This window comes from Phoca vitulina, unplaced genomic scaffold (genome assembly GCF_004348235.1).
Source record: "Phoca vitulina isolate PV1807 unplaced genomic scaffold, GSC_HSeal_1.0 scaffold20, whole genome shotgun sequence".
NCBI classification, from domain to species: domain Eukaryota; kingdom Metazoa; phylum Chordata; class Mammalia; order Carnivora; family Phocidae; genus Phoca; species Phoca vitulina.
This window is the reverse complement of record NW_022589723.1, coordinates 20,728,159-20,750,876: the sequence shown is the minus strand read 5'-3', so window position 1 is coordinate 20,750,876 and position 22,718 is coordinate 20,728,159. Positions and strand designations below refer to the sequence as shown.

At 37.7% G+C, this 22,718-nt stretch overlaps 1 protein-coding gene across 1 annotated transcript in view; it reads left to right on the top strand.

Annotated features, from left to right (window-relative positions):
* Positions 1 to 22,718, top strand: part of WDR72 (WD repeat domain 72) — a 190,731-nt gene that overhangs the window by 15,864 nt on the left and 152,149 nt on the right. Inside the window, exons 9-12 of the mRNA XM_032417984.1 lie at positions 3,496 to 3,640; positions 5,641 to 5,874; positions 8,193 to 8,413; positions 10,921 to 11,116. Coding sequence (XP_032273875.1) covers positions 3,496 to 3,640; positions 5,641 to 5,874; positions 8,193 to 8,413; positions 10,921 to 11,116 — 796 coding nt within the window. The remainder of the gene's footprint in view (positions 1 to 3,495; positions 3,641 to 5,640; positions 5,875 to 8,192; positions 8,414 to 10,920; positions 11,117 to 22,718) is intronic.

Sequence of the window (22,718 nt, the reverse complement as noted above, 5' to 3'; positions counted from 1 at the left end):
TGTTTTGCTTAATTAAGTAGCAATGCTGTTGGAGATCCTATAGTTCCATGATTGTCCCTAAGATATCTGCAAGGTTTTGTTGCAAAAACTTCATTAAGAAGGTGCCAACCAAGAATCAGAACTCTTAGTGCCACCGAGGCATAGGCAAACTTTAGAATTGTGGCATCAGGCACTATTTCTAAGGTCATTTGTGGGTGGCACCCGAGTCTTGTTTTGCTGTTGGTCATAAAAGCAGTATTGTGGCTTACTCAGAAAAGCATTTTTAGTCATTTTTTAAAGGACCTGCCTACCCATTCTTTCTTTTAGCTCCAGAATGTGTTTCTTATAAAGCAGTTTCCCCTAAAAGCTAAAATATAAGTAGTGTCCTTTAAGAGCTTCCAATCTACTCCAAATATCAATGCTATACACCGCTATGCGGAAAAAGGATAGCAATTACAAATTAACTTAAAAGATACTAATCTTAGGGGAAGCCATCTTATTTTGTTCCTCAAAATGTAAAGACATAGATTTATGGGTCTTCTGTCAACAACTCTTGTTTAGACAACCACAGTTACTTCTTTATCTTAAAAGTGGGAAGTACTTGGAAGCCAGTGAAATATGACTAGAATAATCGGAATCTTAAAGAAGCTGGTCTGCCCATCCTTACGCCCTTGCTTGCCGTTTGTCCACCAAGAAATTAAAGTATGACATTATTCTCCTTATTCAAAACATCCCCAATATTCACTAAATATAAGACTTCTTAGTCTCCTGCAGTTAAAAGGTAACATTTTGGTGGGGTGGGGAGAGGAGCTTGGTAGGTACAATGAGTTTAGAAAAGGGGGTTCTATAAATATGTAGTATTAACTAGACTCTTCTTTTGGAATCAAATCTCAATGTTTGACAATAACGTGTTCCCAGAGTTAACATTTATGATGCTAGGAACGTATCTGCTGATGAAGTTGTAGTAGCAAAATGAGATTCCCCCTTCCTTTCAGCAGTTTATGAGAGTCTCCCTAACTTCAGATCACAGCTGATGATCACTGAGGCCTGTGACAGGGGTCCTGGTTGTTGAGATGAGGTACTGGGCTTTCCAGGGTCTTAGCTATGGAGTAACTCTGAAATGCTGAGGTGGGAGTAGCTGGGATAGAAACAGCCTGAGGATTGCAGGCAAGGAATTTGGGTGCATGAACTAAGAGCAATAACAATGATGACGATGTTAGGTAACTTTATGTCCAAGGCCTTATTATTGTCAAACAGACACTCCTTCATTTACATGCATTCCCACTATGACCACACTTTGAAACTGATGTTCAGAAAGGTTAATTCCTAGGATTTGAACTTAGGCTGTTTGGCCCCAGAGTCTGGCAGTGAGACTTTGGAGCAAGTTTCTCATTGTCCTGAGAAGTGGATAATAAGAATGGTTAATATTCACTGAGTGTGTACCAAATGCACGACACCATTCTAAGCACCTCACCTTTAGCAACTCATTAATCCTGACAGCGATCCCATATAATAGGTGCTTTTATTGGCCTTCTTTCACAGTTAGGGAGAATGAGACAGAGAGAGGTTAAGTAAATTGTCCAGATCAAGTAATTGGCTCTTTTAATAGAGTTGGTATGTGCTAAACCAGGATTTGAATCCAGGCAGTTAACCCAAGAGAATTCACTCTTAAAGACTATTTTATTACCTCTTAGAGGTATTCCCTCTCGGAGGACGAGTGCTCCTTGTGATGTGTATGGGGACTGTGATGGAAAATCAGAATTCATGTGATGAGGGGCTCTGAGGAGGTTTGCAGGTCAATAGCAGAACTGGAGAAGGAACCCCTGGGAAGGATGGGGGCAGAGGCGACAAGGAGTGGGTGTGAGGAGTGAGGGCAGAGGGGTTGACAGTAGCCCAGAATTGTGAGCCGCAGGGCAGTGCCTCAAGCTGCGTGGGCGGACGCATGCTGCCCGCCACCAACCTGAGTAACCACCCGCCTCTCTGGAACTTCATTCCCAGATCAAAATCCCGAGGGAGTTGGACTAGTCAGTGCTAAGTTTCCTCAAGGTCAAGAGAGTTTAAGAAGCCAGTTTACCCAAATTTTATCAACACCGTTTCTAACACCTACAAAAGTGATGGCCTGACAAGTATAAGACTCCAAAGTGCCTTCTTAATCTTAAAAAAAAAAAAAAAAAGGTTTATTCAGAGAACTGACTTCATAGGAACTGTTTTCTCTCCTGCAATGCTCTCATTTTGGGAGACGATAAAGGATTACACATCTTGCTTGCGTGGTCTTGGATTCCTTTCTTTTTCTCTTCCTGTCTTGGTTTTCTTATCTCCACACCAGGAATAATAACCATGTTTACTTACTTTGTAGCTTTGTTGTGAGGATTAAATAGAGCAGTGTTTTGGCCTTTAATATTCTCTACAGATACATTATAGAATTTTTCCAATAATACATCAAAGTCCTGACCTTCAAGCCTATTTTCTGACTAGGAACTATCACTTTTGTAGACTTCTTTAATTCTAGCACCAGCAGTTGGCTTTCTTTCCAGGGTGCCTTTTATTTGTACATCAAAAGAAGTGTTTGTTTTTGTTTTTATAATCGCTTCATTATTTTGATCCCTTGTGCAGAATCTCTGTATGCAAGTCTGCCCAAACAACATCTACACTGCACTGAGGTACTAGAGAGATTCTAGACTCATTCATTAGTAAAAACATATCTTCCAGAACTCTGGTGCCCAATATTCATACTCTGCCTCAGCAACATTATAACTTCACATACATAAATATGTAATATATATTAATATGAACTATAGCTATATATTTATTTATATTAATATAATGTTTGTTTGTTTACTTATTTATTTATATGTTATGGACTCAATTTTATATGTGCCCACTTAGAATATTTAAAATCAAATATATTAAATCTGAAAAATAGTCAACAGAAAGTAGAAAGCATATTAGTAAGACAAAATTACCAAACAAATATTAGTTGTTGCTGTTTTAATTGACAATTGGAACTCAAGGGGCCATAAAGAAATCAGGCTGCCTTAGTGGGCAGTAGAGTATGGTCACGAAGACATGGACTCTTGAGTCAGAATTATTGGACTCCAAAGCACAATGCTGTCTGTTTCACTTTGGGTAAATCAACGTCTTCACTCTCAGTTGATTCATCTGTAATCTGGAGACAATGATAGTCCCAACTTCACAGAATTATTGTGAGGATTATTTAGCTGAATGGATGGAAAACCGCTAACAGTATGTGTCATGCGCAGACAGAACATCTGCAGTAAATGTTAAATATTAACTCTCTGAAGTCTAGCTGATGACTTTGCTTCTATTTTATCAATTTTTTTTTGTCTTGAGTAAGAGATTATTTCACTTAAGTTACTTGGAATTTTTGAAAGACCAGGAAAAAAATGGAAACAGTTTAGTTCATCTATGAAGTCTTGTCCCTCCATTTTAAGCCAGTGGTTGTCATTTTATATTTAGATATTTTTTCTACATAAAAGCTAACTTTTTGTTTTGGACCAGAGCCTTTCCTTTGTTATGGGCTACATGAATGAACGGAAAGAGCCTTTTTATAAGGTACTTTTCTCTGGAGCAGTCTCAGGAAGAATTACTTTGTGGCATATCCCTGATGTTCCTGTATCCAAGTTTGATGGTTCTCCTAGAGGTAAGACAATTTCTAATCTATTTATAATCATATGTCTTCTGAGAACGAGTTTGTAATTAATTCAGTATTCTTCTCATTTGTGTCACACGAGGCTACAAATAAGACAGATTTTCTCATGCACCACTATGCATTAGATGTCAACATAAAGGTAGGTATAAACATTTTGGGGGCAGAGGGAGAGAGAGAGAGAATCCCAAAAGGGCTCCACACCCAGTGCAGAGCCCAGCCTAGGGCTCGATCTCACGACCCTGAGACTATGACCTGAGCCGAAATCAAGAGTTGGACACTTAACTGACCAAGCAGTCAGGAGTTGGATGCTTAACCTACTGAGCCACCCAGGCACCCCAAACATGATGTTTATAGATCTTGTACAATAATAAAACCAATATAATTCAAATTAACATCAATTTAACAGGAATGGTGTTTTATTGAAATGAATGCTTGCAGTATGAATGTAGGATAGGCTGATATACCATACTCAATATTTTTGAATTTGTCATGCCTATATCCTGTACCTTTTTTTTTTTTTAAAGATTTTATTTATTTATTTGACAGAGAGAGAGAGACAGTGAGAGAGGGAACACAAGCAGGGGGAGGGGGAGAGGGAGAAGCAGGCTTCCCGCTGAGCAGGGAGCCCGATGTGGGGCTCGATCCCAGGACCCTGGTATCATGACCTGAGCTGGAGGCAGATGCTTAACTGACTGGAGCCACCCAGACGCCCCATCCTGTACCTTTTCAACCAGTTTCTCTATTGGTATTGTTGCAGCTGCTTGGAACAACAGGAGCAGATATAAACTTGGCCACTAAAACATTTAGCATTTGCTTATTTTAGTTTTTCTTAGAATACAAAACTGAAATCATTAGAGTAAACATTATTGTGGAGAACCTTCAAAGTCCTGAGACCACATATTCCAAATTGAGGAAGACTGTCTTACTCTTTTTCCCTTTTTCCCAAATAATTAAGTCATCTCTGAATCCTTGTCTGGGGCACAGCAGAAACAAGGTACTCAATACTTGAATTTCTAAGTGCAAGTTTCCACTGTTTAGCAAAATCACTGGTATAACTTTTAGTGTGTTTGTCCCAGATGTTTTCAAAATGGTTCATAATAGTCCTAGGTTAAAAAGAAATGGATCAAAAAATAGATGGAGAACTTGGTACAGTGCATGGAAAAGTTTCTCACAAGTTCAGTTTTAAGAGTTAAAATACATACCATGCCCCTGCTGAGGCCACCTAATGGTAAACCTAGGATTTCTCACCTATGTTCCACAGCCAGCAGCAGAATTAAGTAAGCATCTAATTAATCTTCTTTATAAGTAGAACCATAGTCATCTACGACAGCACTTGATGTTTGTCTCAGGTTTGGTTTCTAGGTTTTCATAGTCACTGTGGCATGTGTACTGAAAGACCTGGGTTCTCTTTCATAGAAAGGTAGGTTGGCTTTGACTTGCCCTCTTTGCTCCTGAGTCCAAGCTTCTCTCCCTTCCTGAGCCTACTTGAGGCCCAGTTCAAATGGTTGGGTGGCAAGCTATGCAAAATGATAACCAGCGTTCTTGGTACTCACAGATAATTGCCCAGGAGCAATTTTGAGATATTCATACCCTTGATATTTAAAGAATACGTTTCTTCCATTTTCCTCACATAACTGAGACCCCCAGTTTTCCTTCTTAATGTTGCTGAGACACATAGAGAACATATGAGATTGGACCAACACTTTACATCACTGCAAGAGTTTCTCAGTTCTTTTTAGGTGACCTAAGTCTAAAATGAATGCACGAATACACACCTATTCTTCTGAGGCTCCTTGAAGGACAGAGGACCAATGAAATAGCATTTGGAATAAAGACAATGGATGACAGGAGAACTCTTCTGCAGTTAGCCAACTGTTAGGATGGCAAAAGAGCCTCTAGGTACCCCAAGGGATGGTGCCTTGAAAACATTTTCCATATCTATGATGAATTTATAAACTGAATTTTCCCTTTTTTATGTGTTTTCCTTTTAGAAATACCAATAACTGCCACATGGACCCTTCAAGATAATTTTGATAAGCATCATACCATGTCCCAAAGTATTATTGACCATGTCTCTGGGACTGGAACAGTCGGAGTCACTTCATCAGAGTATGTTCCAAGTCTTGATAAACTAATATGTGGCTGTGAAGATGGGACAATTTTCATTACACAGGCTTTGAATGCTGCCAGAGCAGGACTTCTAGAAGGCGGTTCTTTATTAAAAGGTCATTGAATTTTATTTAACCCTATTTATTTAATTTATTTAAGCTTCAACTTTAACAAGCTGTAATAAGAAGATTCCTGAAGCTTAAAGAATTTGCTGCCATTTGCTAATTAATGTGTACATATTTTAATATTAAAGTAAAAACACCTAGTTTTTTTTTTAAAGTCAAGTGGAAGGTTATACAATGAGAAATATGTTTCTCTTCTTCCTTGATCTTCCAGCTCCCTTCAACAAAGGCAACTGCTAATAAGTTTCTTTATACCTTCCTCGAAATTTTCTATGCATAGACGAGTGCATACCAACATAGCAATATGCATTCTTTTAATAATATTACACAAATAGAGGCAGTCTGTACACTTTACTGAAATCTCCTGAAGCATATCTTAATAAAATATTTTGGAGCACATTCTTTATGAGTTCCATTTAAATGACTAATAATAATAAAAACTTTAATTTTAAAAAATCTCCTGTTAATAGGTGTTTCATTTTTTCTAGTCTTCGGCTACTGGAGGCAATGCTGAATTTACCATCTTTGCATATATATGTGGGGATATCTATAGTATTAATTCTCAGGAGTAGAATTACTGAATCGACATTTATGAGTATTTTTAATTTTGAAAATATATCTAACAATGGTCTCCAAAGAACATACATCTATGTATATGTATGTCCACTAACAGCCTATGAAAATGCCTTTTCCCCACACATGAGCCAACTTTGTGCGCATTTAAACTTTTTAGTATTTGCCAATCAGGAGAAAATGGTATCTTCCTGTTTTAATTTTTTATTTTTTTGTTAATGAAATGTAGATATGTTCCTATACATTTTTGTGCATTGCAACAGTGAATACCTATTAAATAAATACTGTTGTGTGGTAATTTGTCTTATGTAAAGGAAGGAATATACAGGAAGCGATTGAGATTTGGGGATGTGTAGATACTTGATATTTTTTAACGCATGGATACTACTAGACTGCAAGGTCCTTAAGAGTAAAAGCCAAATCTCACCTTTTAAGACACATCTTGTTACTGTTCTCAGCTTACTTTTGCTACTTATTCAATGTTACTGTTTTATGTTCAGTGATTACCTAAGGTAGAGGAGTAAATAGCAATGAACAGAGGACAGGTAACATACTGCTACACAGCTCAATAGCTGCTGTTAAAAGTTAGTGAAAAAGCTTAAGACCTTAGCACTTTTTATCTAGGCCAATTTTTTCTTATCCATAAAACAAGTACAAATCTACATTTGACCTGAACATTTGAATTAATATTCATCTTGCTCTGCTAAGGGAGGTAAAGTGAGGATGTGCCTCATGGAATAGAAGTAACTAATGATTCTTTAATAGACGTAACAATGATTCTTTGGGACTCTTTTTCAATTTGAGTAAAGACAGTTTGTGGTCTGTGGTCTTGTCCATTTTTTTTTTCAAGTTTTAGCTAATGATGACGTAAGAAGCAGTATGGAAACTGGGCGTCAGTAGCCCTATGTTCTAGTACAGCTATGGTATGCAATATCCACATTCTTACCAAGTACTAGGGCTAGGAAATGAAGGGCATTATCATATTTATTCCACACAACAGTGTTGTGTGAAGTAAGTGCTATTATTATCCCAAGTTTTTCATGTACAGTACCTGTGACTTAGAGGGGAAAAGCAACTTGTCGTGGTGACCCGTCTAGTAAGGGACATACCTAGAAGACCAAAGCTGGACTCGTGTAACAGCAAAGCTCTGCTCTCAAACATTATGCCATGCTCTTTTACACTTGGATCCAAGTCGCTTAACTTCTCTGCACCTCTGGTACTTGATCGATAAAACAAAGAGATAAAACTAGGTGATCTCTAATATTTTTTAAGGCAAAATTGTTCTGTGAAACTATGCTTTTCTTTTATAATAGACTTGGTTATGCTTATTGGGAGGGCAACAGTGAAGTCCTGAGATTAATTTTTGTAGAAGCAAAATGTGTGAATTTTTCATTCTTTTAGAACAGCCTTTGCTGTTTGATGGCACTGGAATTGGTGCTAGCTAATTTTGGTGCTGGCTGTCTTGCTAACTAAACTAACATTGGTGCTAGCTAACTTGCTAACATCCTTAAAGAATTAGCAGACTTCGAACAACCAGACTTCATCAAAAGCATGACCTAGCTTTTGAGGAGGTACTTGCCTTTTGAGATGGTCCAAGGGTTGTTCATTCATTTTTTTAACCAACTGCCTAGCTTTAATTATACGTATTTTCTTTACATTAAAATTTTATAAAAGAAAATGTTAGCACTATTTCTTGAGCAAAAAAAATTTTTTTTCATTATTTGGTGTTTGTTTTCCAGATTCCTTTCCTTACAAAGTTCTCAAAGGCCATCACCAAAGTGTTACTTCATTACTTTACCCACATGGTCTCTCTTCGAAATTAGACCAAAGTTGGCTTGTGTCTGGGGACCAGGACTCGTGTGTCATCTTGTGGAATATCTTTACTGAAGAAATTTTGCATAAATTCTTTTTGGAAGCCGGTCCAGTAACAAGTCTTTTGATGTCACCAGAGAACTTCAGAGTAAGTTAAGACAAAGAGTAAAACATAACATAAATTTATGTTACATATTAAAAACACATAAGGGCAATTAACCCATTTTCCCACAGAAAAAAGTTCTATGTACCCATACTACAACTGGATAATTTTTATGAATTCCTTTCTAATTTTTATATGCATTATTATTATTACAACTTATACAAATAATTTGATTCTAAAGCAAGGATTTTGTCAATTCTTGTCTTTACAAAAGCCAGTTAATTCTTACTTTTTTTTTCTTTTTTTCCCTAATTCTATATCTTAATGGAATTCTCATTTTTATTTTTTTAATTATTCTTTAATAAAAGTAATAGACAATGTAGAAGCAATTCAAATATATAGGAATCTATAAATTAGAAAATAATGTTTGCCTTGAATAATTTACTTTTATAATAATATTGATAGTTATATTTTCTTTTTCTTAAATAGGTTTTTTGTTTGCTCTCTTTCATTTGTTTAACAAATTTCTGAGCATCTGCCTTGTGCAGGACAAAAGGAAATACTTTCAAATATAATTTTCACATGTAATATAAACTTAAATTCAGCTTCCACAAAGCTGACATCTTTGTTAAAATACGAACAATCAACTTTTGAGTTTCCTGAGTTTGTCAATCAGTCGATTGACTTGTCAAAATTATTTCTCTGTAATAATAACATAAAAAAATCAGCTGCAAAGTAAACTCAGAGAAAACTTACACTGTAATTTTGTAATAAGACATAATGAAAGAAATATTTCAGTAACACAAATGATTAAACAAATCGGTGAAACCAAGTGAAGAGACTTTAAAAAAGACTTCCATATGGTGATTTGGGATACTTTGATATGTCTTTTATTGCTGAAGTTCCCTCTTCTTCTTCTTTTTTTAAATCATTTTTCTTTTCCTCAAAGCTCCAGGACAGTAGTCAAAATCCTGACCTCTTTTACTTCTGCCTCAATCATAAATGACTGAACTCCAAACCAAGCCAAATAAGAAAGGAGTTTATTGAAAGGGCATAAGAGGCAATATTTTAGACATACAAAACAAAGTACTACAACAAGGACCCAGTGAAATTTGAACTTAAATTCAGGAACCAAGGTTATTTACTCTTCAAGTCCCCTACCCCAAGAGTCTGTTTTCTGTGCTTGCTCCTTAATCTTACTTCTTCCTATGACCTCTTTTAGCTTTTCAATTTCAAATGCATAGAAAAGAGAATCTATTGGCTGAGTGTGGGTCTCTAGTGTATGTCAACCTCCAGCTATAGGATCTGTGTTCACGTGTTACGTGTATGTTCACACTTTGTATGTGTGTACAAGTTTCCTGAAGTACGTTGGGCTCTCTGTTCTAGAGGCTGTGGGTTGTGCAGGTTCTCTAAGGGGTAGTAGTGAGGAGGCAGGGCCATCTGCCCTGTCCTACAGTCCAGGCTCCCCATACAGCACCCCTGCCATTTTGTGATTTTTCCCCCCTCAGGATTTCTGTAGGCTCCTTAGAACGAATTAGGAAAAATAACTTGCCTCCCAGCACCCCACAGAAAGAGGTCAGTAATGGGCACAAGGAGATTCTCAAGGGATCCCAACTGATGGTTTAAACACAGCAGCTGAAACTCTGGCTAGGTGCCCTAGTGAAAGTAGGAGCATCCACATAGCAAAGTGGTTAGAAAAGAAACAAAGAGGTGAAAGAGCCACTACCCAGCTAACCCTCCTCCCCTCAGCCACCCCACCCACCCCCACCACCAGCTGACCAACACAGGGCCCTCTTGGTGAGGCACAGACCTGCCCTGTAAACTCCTCCCAGATTAGCCTCACAGCACCCAGCATGGTCAGTCTTTGTCCTAAACTGTGTTCAAGGTAACCACATGCTGACTTTTTAAAAAGTATCTTAAGAATCTTTGTCCTGTGAGCCTATTTTTGGTCCTTGTATCTTTGAAGCTGTGCATTCAGTTGGAACTATCTAGTGCTTACCTCTTTTAGATTGTGTCTACACTGAGTTTCCTGTTTGGATTAGAATCTGAATAGTTCTGGGAACAGCACCAAATCACATTCTGAGGCTCTAAGTGGAAAATATCAGCTCACGATACCCTTGGGCCTAAGCTTGTGTCTACAAATAGCTTCTTTTTGTGGCAACAAATTAGTTCTGGGGTTTATTTTATTCTGCATTATTTCCAATGTCTGCCTCACTGCCTGAATTTGCTGCGTGATGGTCAAGTCCTTCATATATCTTATAAGTAGATTTGGCTTGGAATTCTCCTTTTTCACTTGTGTCTCTTGACCTTCGTAATAAGTTGTTGAATTTAAAATCTACTTGGTGTTTAAAGCTCCTCTTTACAGTGTTTTGTGAAGAGGTCCTGTAGAAAGCAGAAATGTCATTTTGTAAATGGTGTTTAAACAAAATATTTTTATGTTACGAGGAGAAAAAATCAGATTTAATTTTAAGGAAAGCGTTTGATGATTTACTTACAAATAATGCTGGGTTTTTTTTTTTTTTTTTTTGGTTTTTGGGTTTTTTTCCCCATAGCTAAGAAGCGATCAGGTAATTTGCTGTGTGTGCAGTGACCATTCCGTGGCTCTCCTTCACCTTGAGGGGAAGAGGTGCCTCCTGCATGCCCGGAAGCACCTTTTCCCTGTGAGGATGATAAAATGGCACCCGGTTGAGAATTTTTTAATTGTTGGATGTGCAGATGACTCCGCTTACATCTGGGAAATTGAAACAGGTAAATTGGAATTTTACCCCTTTCATTCTTTATATGTTTATGCATCAAAGCATTTGGCTAGGTGGAGAGTTCCAGAGAATATGTGGTGACCACCTTACCTGCTCTAACCTTTGGTTAGGCTGCATTTCATGGCTTTGGTTGAAGGCGTGTGTGGAAAATAAAACACAATGGCCTAAGTCAGAGCTTGACCAACTGATGATTAGCTGACAGAGCAGTGCGCAGGAATGAGCCGGATATTTCTGGAAGCTATAAATAAAAACATAAGTTATCTCACTTTAATTATTAACAAGAGAGAAATTTAGTGTCCTACCAGTCTCAAATTATCATTAAATTCTGCCTTCTTCAGCATACTCACCATCTCAGCAACATTTTGAGCTAATTGATGATCAGTAATAGTGGAATATAATTAATTACAAAACTCCAAAAAGTCGAGTCAGGGAAACTGAAAATTGAGTGGCTCAATTGAACTTTTGATGTGGTAGCGTAGAGAATGTACAGTGTGAACATTAAAGTTTTCAAAAAAGTTTTACTCTATAACTTAAGATTGAGAGTAACACATTTCAGGCAGATGCTGGGAACTTATCAAATACGGCAAGGTAATTAATGAATGGGAGTCAGGGGAGCGCTCCTGAGAGTACATTTTACTGAAACCATTGCATGATTTTTATTGATTAATCAGTGGTGGTTTTATGTTGGGTGTTATTAACAGGCTGGATGGTTTATAATATTATAGTTTAGAGTCATACTTCACCAAAATAATTGCTATTTTCTTTACATTTGACTTTCATGTGTTAATGATGATGACTAATGTACTGGTGTATGGGTGCAATATAATTCTGCCTTACATTTGTGCCTTGCTTTACAGCTTTGATGGCCTTCCATGTTCATTTCCCATTAGATTATCACAACTTCTAGGGTGGTGGAAGAGACTTTATTCCCCATTTTATTGATGAGGAATTTGTTAACTCTGATTTGTAGAGGCACAAAATTACATTGCTAATAAGCAGCAAACCAATATGAGGGCCCCATCTTTCTTTGCACAATGTGCACAAAATTAGGAGAGTTTTACAATTCTTTGGTAATCTATCAACCTGAGTGACAATTGAGTATAATGGATAAAATGAGCTCTAAAGCCTGGGCTTGCTTCCAGGACCTGCTAACAAAGGTTGGCCTCAGGCAAGCAATTTGGCTCCATTGCATGTCAATCTCTTCATCTATGAAATGGAAGTAATGATACCGCCTTCCTGTCAGGATTAAATTAACTAATACTGACCATGCTTGTAAACAGTGCCTGTAGGTGCTATGCCCTTAGTAATAGTTAACTATTATTAATGTGATCAAAGAAGGAAGCAAAATTTTGGCTTCTGCTTGTGGAATCTAAGTCTCTAAAACACATAAATATGTGCAATTGCATTGCTTTCAGTTGTGAAATTGTGAAGACTTGCTAATCAAATGTATTTTTTTCTAGAAAATAGAATCTAGCGAGAATAAAGAAATAGCTGGGCATTGACAAATGTTTACAGTTCCATTGCTCCATCAGGATACCTCTCAGCCTATGCAACTTTTTACTTATGTATTTTTTGATGGGGTGGGCAGTAAAAGAGGAAGCCAAACCACTAGTACTTTTTTTTTTTTTAAGATTTTATTTACTTGAGGGAGAGCGCGTGCATAAACGGTGGGGAGGGGCAGAGGGAGAGGGAGAAGGAGACTCCCCACTGAGCAGGGAGCCTGACATGGGGCTCTATCCCAGGACCGTGAGATCATGACCTGAGCCAAAGGCAGACACTTAGTCAATCAGGAGCCCCAACCACTAGTACTTCTTGAAACTGTATTTATTCCCACATTTTCTTTTAATTTTATCATTTATTTTTATACTCCCCAATCCATAACCAAATATTGCAGAACATTTGAAAAATATAGAGAAAAATAAAGAAAAATAAATAATCCTGTCCCGCTTCCTAAAGATAACTGCTATTAATATTTTGATCTACTTTCTGTCAGAAATCTTTCTATGTCAATAAATAGATGCCAAAATTGTGTTTCAGTCATGGTCCTGGCAGAAAATTGAATTTAACCCAGGTGGGCCAAATGAAGAGACTAATGAAAGGGCTATTTATAAGGGTGTGGATAGGACTTAGGGAACTGAGAAGGAATGGATAGTGAGGCCTCCATCGCCCAGACTGGCAGTATCAGAAAGCTCTCACCACTTGCCTAGGGCTGAAGCAACAAGAGGATATAAATAGTGTTAGTGGCCCCGTGTGAGAGTGGAAACCGTGGAGGAATGGTCACTCCCTGAAGTCATGGCAGAGAAACCGCTCCTCCCAGGGATGCAGGACTGAGACAAAGAGTTGGAAGAAATTATTTTCTCTGTCCTTCTGCAATCACCTTCCTTAGTTTGATCCAAGTGGAAGTCAGAGAGGAAGGACATTTCAGTTCTAGGCATTAGCCAAGGGCCGGAGCAGACGCAGAAGAGCAGGGAAAGGGTGGAGTGGTTGGTCAAATGGACAATAATTGGCATCGTGGCCATGATGGACACATCATACTTTAGCTCAGGAATCTTCTGTAATTGGTTATGCACATTTTTTCCTATAAAAAGGTTTGTTTTAGAATTTCCATATCAAATAATGTGTACACATTTAGTGCCAAATGTAAAATACTTACTTCACATGAGGCCGTGAGGCTGTTTATCTCATGGTTATCTACACTAATACTTTATAAACAACCTTAACCTTAACTCAACTAAGATGGAACTTATAATGGTGAAAATATTACTAAAAATTATGGAAATTCCTTCAGATTTGTGTTGTGCCCTTTCAGTTTTTCAAAACATTGTCCCATTAGCAATTTCATTTGAACCCCCCCAACACTGCCCATGGCTGACACCCTGACTTTGCTCACCATTCACCATGCTTATCCTTTTTGGATAAATTTATGCCATACCTTTTAGTCTGTGTCTATTACTGGCTTTGTTTCGGGTTGCCTTTAACCTCTGCAATCCCAGTTTCGTTTAGAATTGAATGAACTACTTTTTCTTTCTCAAGCTGGATTTCATGTGGCTAAGATTCTTCCATCTCATTTACTGTGCTAGATTTCTGTTTCATCCTCTTCCTGTAGAAGTGGGAAAATCCAGATCAAGAAGCTTTTCCGTTTATAGTTTCATACAGTTAGAGGAAAAATACCAACTAAGACCAAAACAATTAGGCAGAAAAGAGGCTATGAGGCTATAGAATGTGCTTGCTCACTGACGTGCCTGGCACATGGATCAATAAATGAATGAATGAATTAACACAAATTTTCTTGGATCTCAGTAGATTGAGTACAAATGAGCTCACCTTAACATTGGCCCATGTAGTGGCTTTTAGATCATGGCTGGCCAACTGCAGGTAGATCCTCAGCTTTCTCCTCCAAGTCTCCCTTAGGGTTTCTGGAGTTCACGGGGCCTGTCTCATCTCCTCGGGTATAAGTCTGTGTATTTTCTACTCCAGGTAATTTTTCCGGGGTTTTTCCTGTTAGCTTTGCTAGAAGGTTCAAACTTCGTTTCATATGTGAACAGACCTACTCCCTGCTCCATTTCTCCAGTACTCTGACTCCTCTAAATACCTGAAGGAGGGATAAATTGACACTAAGGCATCTTTCAGCACTAGAGCAATCCCAAAGCTCATAGAGAGAAAATAGGAGGTGTCAGTGGGATAGGGATTTGCGGGAAAGGGGCCTAGAAAGAAAAGGTGGGGGCAGGGGAATGAAGCTAAAAAGTAATTAATTCTCAACTGGGCCAAATGCCCACTTTGGTGGAAGGTTGGAGTGTGGGGTACAAGTCAGTCCCTGCACCACCTTCCCCAAGTGTAGAAGATAGAATATGAGACTTCATCCATTTTTCACAACACTTTAAAACAGCCTGTTCTCACTTTATTGAAGAGATTTATTTATTCATTTATTTAGTCTTTTGGGTAGAATGCACAAGCATATTCTAGAGCCACATACCCCCATGCCTATTTTATCTTGAAATCGTAAGAAGTGTTTCTCACTGTGACAGGTGGCAGGGTCAGATACATGCCAGGGTAAAGTTTGGGGTCACAGGTGGGCATGCTCATCTCCCAGGAGAGGCAAACAACCAAAGCAGAGAAGTATTTATGTAACAGTGAAGGCCTCATCTTCTGGCTAAAAATGCAGCGCTGCCAGGTTGGGAGTGATGAGGGCATCTAGTTTCTCTTATTGATTTGCCGGATGTCCCATGATGTTTAGGCCTGATTAGGAAGGGAAAAAACTGGAGATGTCATTTTGATTAATATTTGAGCTCCCACAATGTGTTTGGCACTGACAGCCCTGGGCGGCTTTGTCACCCTCATTGCTGTGAGACACAATAGGGATAATGTAATACTGATTTTTTCCCCCTAAAATACACACCAGAAATAAATCTCAGCTCTGAGCTCATTATTCTTTTAAGAATTGAATTTAAAATAATTCTGAGGACTTTTCTGTTCACCGTGCCGGATTTACATAGCAGAAAACTCGTGCAATGAATTTCTCACATGTCACTAATAAAACAATTGTTACTACTGAAGGTCTTCTTTTAAGCTTATGGCCTGTGTTGTGAAATATGCCATATTAAGCAGTTTGTGTGTGTGTGTCTTTGTATGCGCGTGTGCACGCACACATGGGGGTGTGTTTGTGTGTGTGTGTATGTGAAAATGAAACCTTACTTGCTTGAAAATGAAGCTCAGTAAGATAGATCAGAAAAACTCCTGTAAAGAACTGGAGAGTGAAGTTTTTAAGCTTTGCGGGCCACCTGATCTCCTACCGAGCTCTGCCTTTGTGGCACAGGAGAAGCCATAGATAATATAGAAAGGAGTTGGTGAGGCTGTGTTCCAATAAAACTTTATTTACAAAAGCAGGGAGCAGGCTGGATTTGCCATGCAGGGTGCTTTATAGACTTCTAAGAAGGATGGCAGTTCTTTTTAAAGATCATGATTTTCATAATAACTCATGCTAAAGCAATTTATAATTTTTAATCCATTACACCATACTAACTGTATGGTTTTACCCATTTTGCTATGAGGATAGGGAATGCAAAGATGTTTTTGAGTCTAAAGGTTCCCAGGTTAGGTAGAGGGTACCTGCACTAGGATGCATGTCTCTCTTTGGTTTGTTCTCCACTGTACTATACACAGGAACACTTCTTGCAGATGGAGGTCAGCTTTTTGAGACTGTCAAACAGGGAATTAGATAAGGAAAGTTCTGAGAAGAAAAGAAATCGCTGCCAGGAAACCTGCTAATGCTCTCCTGAAAGAGAGGGTCTCGGGCTATCTCTCAGAGCTTGGTTCTCAAATTTACACACAGTGCTAACAGTTCTGGGCATCTGATTTCTCAGATGACAGATTAGAAACAGCAGATTGCAAGGAGGGAGACTGTTACTGGCAGGCACTCGGACAGCAGTAGCAACAGCTGGTGGGAAGGAAGGAGAGGCAAACCTGTGAATCGCTGCGTAGGGCAGTCTTTCCTGTGCCCATGGGAAGATAGTCCCCTGTTCAGGAAACTCTTCGATACGCCTGCACAGGTTATGGGCAGCTGCCCGTCCATTTCCCGTGCCTCCTGCTGGGGAGGTGGGCACTCCTTGCTTCAGGAAGACTTTTTAAAGGTATTACATCTGTGGTGGAATTGCAGTCCTGAGGAAATCTTACAAGCTTACAGCCTGGAGTTTAAGGAGGACCGAAGTCTTTGGCCAGTGACGGGGTAAGAACTCAGGGTCCACGTGAGTCTATTTTTATTCATTTCTTCCTGCTTCTGCTCAGGTAATGTGAGCTGTGTGACCTTGAGCAGGAAGCTTTATTCCAAGAGCCTGGCCTGAGGACCCAGCCTCTGGTCATGACTTGGTTTCTGTGGGAAAACACATTGTGAGTTTTAAAACAGCTAACTTATAAACAGACCATTGGAACAAAGCCTATGCATATGAAATTAAGGAAGTCAGGAAGAAGACAAATACATTTCAGAGTTATTTTTACCACAGGTGTTAAATTTTCTTTCTTAATTTCATTTTCTTAGTGAAACTAGTACCAGTTAGTCAGAACATTAGTCTATTTTGATGCCATATAAATGAAGCATTTATTCTTTTGTGGCTTCAAAATACATAGTCTTAAAAAGAAAATTTTAAAAATAAAACTATTAAGAAAGGTAAGATAAGGTTTGTCAAGTAATAGCTAATAGGCCATATTTTTAGAAAATATCTAGCATTTAATCCTCTACTGTAGATCTGAGTTTGCTTTAATTGTTTAGGGTGAGGGATATATATGATGAATGCTGGACACAGATTCCCAGAAATGTGCAGTTAATATTTTCCCCAATAGAATAGAATCGTGTGGTTAAATTCTTATGTTGTTACACCAAAATACCACACAAGGTCACTACATGGAGAAGTCATTTTCCAGCCCACAAGTATTATCTTGTTGTCTTTATTTGTAGTATATAGCATATAAAATAAACTTCTAATTCCACTAGTTACCAGCCATACCATTCTGAAGGACAGTTTTGCTTGATTTTCTTACCAAGGTCACCCCTCTGTAGGTATGGGTGCCTTGTCAGCACAATCAGAGGATGACCTTCATCATGTGAGTGTTACAGGTAGATTTTGGGTATGCAGCATCTGGCAGGTAATTGTCTTCCCAGTATGTTATTTTCTCAAAGCCACCTTATTTTGTTGTGGTATATTACAGATGGAACCCTCTCGGGATGATTGTTTTTAGAAAAGAAAAATAGGATACATTAAAGCACAGGATGGGATTTTTCCTACAACACGTTTCCAAGCCCTTTTCTTCTTTATTATAATAATTACTGATGTTATTACTCAACACGTATTTTTAGTGTGTTGCCTATTTTTGAATCTTTATTTCTTCCTCTTTGGCCCCCGTTATCACAGCTACACTATAATTTGAAATTTTGACTCATGTGATATTGTGTGTGTGTGTGTGTGTGTGTGTGTATGTCAATGTGTATGTACACACTTGTATATATGAACTTTGTTTGCAGGTTAACAAGTAAATATTTGCTCAATTGTCAAAGTTTAATGTCTCAAATGGGAATTAGCATCCAGAGGGGTTATGATCATGAGCCCTGGGATTCAGACTGCTACATTTGAATTCTTGTTCTACTCTTTCCAATTACCTCAGTCCACTTTGAATTCCTGAAAGACTCACCATCTCTTCACAGCAGTTAGCACTAGATAAATATCATCTGTACTTATTATATATCCTTCATATATTACCATAGCAGTTTGACTTTATGACTCATTAGTCACTCCTAATGTATCAAATGAATGTTATTGCCTGATATTTAGAGACAGTAGATTCTGCCTCTGTTAATTTTTTTCACTCTTTGGCAAATCACTAAATTAAATTGATCAGAACCTTAGTTTCCTCATGGTGGTGGTGATGATGATGATGATGATGATGACACTTAACACAATTTTGCAGAAAAGATGTAAGACATTACTATATGTGAGAATACTGGCTTTATTTTTATTAATTTTATTTATTAATTTATTATTTTTATTAATTAACTATATATGTGTTCATATAAATACATGCACACACATATATACATGCATATATATATGTATTTATATACATATACAAATATATATGCATACATATAAGCATATATGTGTATATGTATACACACCTACATACACACACGCCACATGGTTCCTCTAATAAAAAAGAAACTACAGCAACAAATGAAAAATACTAAATGGGACTTCATAAAAATTAAAACTTTTGTGTATCAAAGAACATTATCAAGAATGTGAAAAGACAGGGACGCCTGGGTGGCTTAGTCGGTTAAGCGTCTGCCTTTGGCTCAGGTCATGATCCCAGGGTTATGGGTTCGAGTCCCGCATCGGGCTCCTTGCTCAGTGGGGAGCCTGTGTCTCCCTCTTCCTACCGCTCCCCCTGCTTGTGCTCTCTCTCTCTCTCTGACAAATAAATAAAATCTTAAAAAAAAAAAAAACATGAAAAGACAGCCTGTAGAATGGGGAAAATTATTTGCAAATTATATATTTGATAAGGGTTTAATATCCAGGATATATAAAGAACTCTTACAACACAACAAAAAGACAAGCAACCCAATTTTAAAAAGGAAAAAGAACTCGAAAAAATATTTCTTTAAAGAAGCTATGCAAATGACTGACAAGCACATGAAAAGATTTCAACATCATTAGCCATCAGGGAAATGCAAATCAAAATCACAGTGAGATACCACTTTACACTTACTAGGATGCTTATAATCCAAAAAAAAAGGAAAAGGAAAATAACAAGGTTTCCCAAGGATACAGAGAAATAAGGACCCTAGTATATTGCTGGTGGGAATATAAAATGGTGCAGCCTCTGTAGAAAACAGTTGGGTGATATTTCAAAAAGTTAAACATAGAATACCATATGAACCAGAAATTCCACTCCTAGGTATAACCCCAAGAGAAAGGAAAATATATGTTCACACAGAAACTTGAGCATAAAAGTTCATAAGATCATTATTTAGAATTGCCAAGAGGTCGAAGTAACGCAAATGCCCATCAATGGATGAATGGATAAACAAATTATGGTATACACATATAATGAAATATTATTCCACCCTAAAAAACAGTGAAGTACTGATACATACCACAATTTGGATGAACCTCGGAAACATTATGCTAAGTGAAAGAAGCCAGACACAAAAGATCACATATCATATGGTTCATTTTATATGAAATATCCTCAATAAGCAAATCCATAGATATTAATGGTTGCCAGGAGATGAGGGGAGGAGAACCTGGGGAGGGAGGGATTACTTAATGGGTAGGGGATATTCCTCAGAGGTGATGAAAAGTCTTGAAACTAGAGAGAGTCGCTGTTTGCACAATATTGGGAATGTACTAAATGCCACCGACTTTACACTTTGAAACAGTTCACTGGATGTTATGTCAATTTCAACTCAATCAAAAGAAAAACCAGAGATACAGAAAGTATAAAGAAGGTATCTTGAAGAAGCAATAGGATCCCAACACTTGCAGATAATCATTATGAACGGTTAATACATTACACTTCCAGTATTTTATTCCTTCATGTATTAATGTATACAGAGACATGCTTATATTTATTTTTATATCGTGTAAGTCTCTTGGAAGGCATTATCCACTTATTAGTTCATTATTTTCATTATTAATGTAACACCCTGGGAGGCGTAGCAGGGAGCTTTAGAAAGCCGCTTCCCTTCACTCACTCCACAATCCACAAATCCCTTTTTAAAGGGAATGCTAAATGAAATGAGGCGTTTCTTTCCACTTTGAATGTAGGGAATGCTTCACAGCAGTATTAGCAATAACTGTGACATTGTCAACAATAGACGTCACAGGTATTTTCATATCACATCACAATTGTCACCGGTATCTCAAAGTACCATGTTTACCACTGCCGTAAAGTTTTAGGCACAGCACTAGCTCTTGTCATGTCATGCATGAATAAAGAAGCATATAAGCTTGGTTTTTAATATGTTTTGATGATTGCATTTCAATATAATTGATATCCTTTATAATCCTCTGTATTTTATTTTTGACATTTTAAACCAATATTGTGAAAAAGGGCTGGTTCACTGGTTTTCCCCAGACTGCTGAGGGGGTTCAGGACATGAAAAAAAGTTAAGGCTTTCTGTTAGTCTGAAAGATTTTTAATGTGGGATGCACTGAAGTTACTCAATGGTAGTAGTACAGTTGGGGAGCATAGATCAATATCTGATATATCTGATATTTATGTACTTATACACTTAAATATATATCTTATATATTTATATCTCATATATTTATATAATATATAAATATCTGATATTTAGATATACACGCACACACACACACACCAGAATAAAAATACAATAATTTAATTTAATCTTATTAAATTAAATCTGACAATTAACAATGTATCACTGAAGAGAGGCATAGGAGTCTCATTGTATATTTTTTTACATTGCTATAAAGCCTTGTTAGACACCCTTACATGCGTGCTCACCCCCTACACCACACACATACACGCATACACACACACACACACAGTAGTCTTCTATAATTCCATCTAGTGAACAAAGACATCTAGTTTGGTGAAATTATATAACTGTTAGTTTGCTCGTAGAAGTTCACAATCTTTTCAAAGTGAGGAAATTCCACAGATGTAGAAAAATTCAAGAGAAAAGTTTTCTCATGAGGTAGTTTCTACTGTGTCCTTTAAAATCTAGATAACACATTGAAAGGCTACTAACAAAATAAACACAAGTATTTTTCCCCAAATTTGGATTTGCTTCTTTCTCAATCCTTATTAGCTATAAATATTTGAACAATTATCTAAATTTTATTATAGAATTATACTTCACATGAACATGGTTCTGTATTATTTTGATTCATCCTGACTTATTTTTTAAATTCTACATTATATGATTAATGGTTATCTGATAAAACACATACACAGGTGTTTGTGTGTATGTATGTATGTGGGTGTGGGTGTGCATTTTAATTAAGGTATTACTCAACCCGCCTTTTTTTTTTTTTAATAATCTGGCATGTTAATATGTATTAGGCATATTGTGATATTTGCAGGGTATCGTTGGAACATTTTGTATGCTCAGAAACAAATATGAAAATCAATAGAATCTCTTTCAAATGATAAAGCTAAATATTTTTTTCTCTTAAAGTTACTTTCACCAATTAAGTCCCACCCTTCGCTGCTTTATTGTTTCCCTTGTCAATTACTATCTTCCTGGGTTTTACTTAAGTAAAGGAAATACTTGCTGTCATCACTTTTAACTGATTCCTGCGGTCTGATTACACTGTTGGATCACGTGCTGGTTGGATATGTTTGTTACATATGTGAATTAAATCTCAGGAGCTTATTCCACGGCAGCAGAAAGAGGAGCACATCAGGATGACTACTCTGTGGCTCCTCCTTTGCTTGGCCCGTCTGCAAGCATTTTATATGGACACTTGGAACGTTAGTGGGTTTCACAGCTGCCATATTTGGCGAAATAAACCCAAAGGAGCCATCTGCCCCTCCTCACGCTGCCTCTTTTCAATTCCCTAGTAACTTCCCAGTAGCCAGCTGCCGCAGAAATGATTGGGAAAGCAAGACGCAGTGGACTGTAATGATTGTTATTCTCTAGGAAAGTAGGTTCTCTGATTTGGCTGAAAGATAAAGGATATCAGATGCACTTTATTCATCGGAATGTATCAATAATATCCAACTTCTACCACTGACCTACTTGTTAGGATTTGATGGGAAGGGTCTTTCATGTTTCTAGGGATGAATCAGGTGAAAACAAATCCAAAGGTCAAGTGCTTGGCTGGGAGTGGTAAGCAGAGAATTTGACTGTGGGAATGTCAGATTTTATCTCCTGTGCTACAAAAAATGTTGGTTGCTAATGTCAGCCTGTCAAAAAGGCCTGGACATGGATTGGTCCACTATTTTCCCCAGTCCTATTCACATTCATGTGCCTGTGGATTCCATTCCCCTCTAGGTCTGTGTGCTGAGAAGACAAAGGGCTTTTTGCAGCCACTTGGAAGCATCAGAGTAATAGAAGCTCCACTGAGGGACAC